At 48.0% G+C, this 3,128-nt stretch overlaps 1 protein-coding gene across 1 annotated transcript; it reads left to right on the top strand.

The window, feature by feature from the left end:
- The first annotated feature begins 395 nt into the window (after positions 1 to 395).
- On the top strand, positions 396 to 2,429 carry LOC123998563 (prolactin-releasing peptide receptor-like). The gene has a single exon (XM_046303528.1). It carries the CDS (start codon positions 612 to 614, stop codon positions 1,761 to 1,763), a length of 1,152 nt encoding a protein of 383 aa, XP_046159484.1. The 5' UTR covers positions 396 to 611; the 3' UTR covers positions 1,764 to 2,429.
- The last annotated feature ends 699 nt before the right edge of the window (positions 2,430 to 3,128 follow it).

Genomic DNA, 3,128 nt, shown 5'->3' with positions numbered 1-3,128 from the left:
TTTATAGAGATAATGATAGATGGAACAGAATAGAACAGAATTCCAGTCACTGGAATAGAAAACGGCATAGATTGGGAATGTATTTAAAGTCTATTTATCAGTTAAAATAATAATTATCAGAAATAGCCAGTGGACAGTTCCACCAGCTATATAATCCCAGATTATCAAACTAAAATACCAGCAGTTCTGTTGTATGTTTGATTGGACACAGCTGTTGCTCTACCTGGGATAATCAACAGGAATTCAAATGACTATGTTAAAGAGATTGGCGTTTGCCCATATTGCACTTGAGTAATGGAACTGTGTACTGCTGTTTTTATCCAGTATTGTTGTATCACTTTCCTAGGAAATTATTTTATGCTGAATAGTAGGATTTCCATAAAAATCATCAAACAGTTACTGTAGTCTCATTGAGGAAAATACATAGTGCTCTTTGCTCTATTTCTTTACATGCATATTTCTGTTTTTTTATTTCAGAAAGCTTCATCCCTCCTTTAGTTTTTTATTATTGTACTGCAACAAAAACTCTCAAATTGTAAATCAGTGATTGGCTGAAAACACTCACACACAGCTGTGTGTATCTCCATTCTATTTACCAGTTCTGGTTAGAGATGGAGCCACTGTTGGAGAAGTCTGTGGGGGAATCCTCCAATGCCAGCCTGGCAGTACCTCCTCTGAACCGCAGTGACCCAGTAGAGTTGTTCTCAGGTCTGCAGTTACTGCTGAGCTACCGCCCTCTGTTCATCCCACTCTACTGCCTCCTGGTGGCCGTGGCCTGCGTGGGCAACTCCCTCCTACTAGCATGCATCCTGGCTGACAAGAAACTCCACAACGCCACCAACTTCTTCATAGGGAACCTGGCTGCAGGCGACCTGCTCATGTGTCTGAGCTGTGTCCCTCTGACCGCCTCCTACGCCTTCGAGTCCGAGGGCTGGCTGTTTGGCCGGCCGCTCTGCCACCTGGTCCCCCTGCTGCAGACCTCCACCGTCTTTGTCTCTGTGCTGTCCCTCACGGCCATCGCTGTGGACCGCTATGTGGTGGTGGTTCACCCTGTGAGGAGGAGGATCTCCCTGAGGGGGTGTGGGGCGCTGGCGGTGGGGATGTGGCTTCTGTCCCTGCTTCTGGCAACTCCTCCTTCCCTCCACACCCGCTACTTGGACCTGCGTCCCAGTGGGTTGGAGCTGGTGGTGTGTGAGGAGTTCTGGCCAGACTCAGACCACCTGAGGCTGCTCTACTCCTGCTTCATCCTGCTCACATCCTACCTGCTTCCCCTGCTGTCGGTCAGTGTGGCCTACTGCGGCATTACAGCCCGGCTCCGTCAGCGCTGTCTCCCTGGGGCGCCCTCCCACAGCCTGCATCGCTGGAACAGGACAAAGAGGAAGACCTTCTCTTTGCTGGTACTGTCTGTGCTCTCCTTCGCCTTCTGCTGGCTGCCCTTGCAGGTACTCAATCTGCTACTGGACCTGGACCAGGACTTCCTTCTGGTGGGCAAACGCCACGTCAACCTGCTGCAGGTGTGCTGCCACCTGCTGGCCATGAGCTCTGCCTGCTACAACCCCTTCATCTACGCCTCGCTGCACAGCAAGGTGCGCTTGCGCCTCCGCGACTACCTGAGACCCCTGACAGGGCGGGGCTGCCAGAGCAGTCTGCTCTCCCAGCATGCATTACAGCACAACACTAACACCTGTCTCAGCATGGTGTCTGAGCAGCCAATCAGAGAGGAGCAGGAAGGGCCACAGACCAACGCTGACAACTCCTTCTAAAAGATGAGACACTCACTCTCCACACTCAGAGAGGACAGGGCTCAGGATAAGGTGATGTTGCGAGAGGTTAAAGGTGGTACTGCTGTTGATTTCACTTCAGGTTTGCCTCCACACCCATCTCCCTAATGCTCCTCTCCCTGACCCTCTCCCGGGTTCTCACCTCTTAGTAATTCAGTTAGCTACACTCTCTCTAAGCGTTCTGTGAAAAGTATATAGCACCATAGTACTCAGAGTCCTACCTGAGGCCAGTGTTGTTTTGATGCTTGTTTTAATGTCCTCCAGCTCCCCTGAAGGCGCACACTACCAATCCCTCAAATGAGATTATGGCCAATGGATGATGAGCGAACAAGGGTGGCACGGAGGTCTCTGTATATGCCTCTCTGTTTCTCTCTTTCTGTCACATTCTCTCTTCCTCTCAAGTTGTCAGCTGTAAAGCACTCATATTCTGCCTCACCTGTGAGTGTGTATGCTGATTATCTAGATTGTCACTCTGCATGTTTGTCATAGTTATCTCCCACAGCATACTGTACATAACTCAAAATGATCTTTACAAGTGATTCTGTCAAGTAACATTTAATGTTTATGATATAGTGTCAGTGTATTATGGCGTATAGTTTTACCTCATACATCTGCAAGAATAGTTGGAAAAGGGAGGCACCTGTATAGTAGTTCACCATTACTTGTTCAAGCTTACTTGTATATCATAGATGTACCAAACTGTGAATAAACAGGTTTCCTCCCCAATGATGTTGACTTTTGCTATCCTGTAGTTGCTGTGGTCTGGACTAGAAGCAAAGACACCTGTGTGGGTCGAGCAGTTTTATTCAGTGTTCTGTGACAACCATTGTCCCTGTATGGAGCCCAGGAACTGGGAGAATTCATAGAAATTATGTTGAATGAAAACACAGGTCAGGTGAGAATTGGATAAATCTGGTACTATGTTGAAACTCCCAGCTGTGTCTCTCAACTTGTATACACAAAGGGTCCTCTCTTTTACTATATTTCCACACCTCACGACTACGCTACCACGTGTACACACACACACACACACACACACACACACACACACACACACACACACACACACACACACACACACACACACACACACACACACACACACACATATCCGACCTGCAAATCTCCATATCCGTTTTCTATGCCCTTGTGATACAGTCTACATGCGGTGTCGTTCTGGTTTCCTGTGTCTTGTGGTGCTTTATTGAAGGTTATGGTAGGTTTCAGTCTTCCTGGTTTGCTGTATCTAGTTCTCTTGTGGTACTGCAGAAGGTTCTGTTAGGTTGAGCACCAAACACAAAATCCAACGTTGAGTAATCACCAGCGTTGATATCCCAGGGTCACAGC

The sequence above is a fragment of the Oncorhynchus gorbuscha genome, linkage group LG16, assembly GCF_021184085.1.
Source record: "Oncorhynchus gorbuscha isolate QuinsamMale2020 ecotype Even-year linkage group LG16, OgorEven_v1.0, whole genome shotgun sequence".
Taxonomy (NCBI): domain Eukaryota; kingdom Metazoa; phylum Chordata; class Actinopteri; order Salmoniformes; family Salmonidae; genus Oncorhynchus; species Oncorhynchus gorbuscha.
Note: the sequence above shows the minus strand (reverse complement) of the source record. Positions and strands in the feature narration are given on the sequence as shown.

What these genes read in the sequence shown, in the direction of transcription:
- LOC123998563 (XM_046303528.1), top strand. Translation starts at nt 612, where the DNA reads ATGGAGCCACTGTTGGAGAAGTCTGTGGGGGAATCCTCCAATGCCAGC.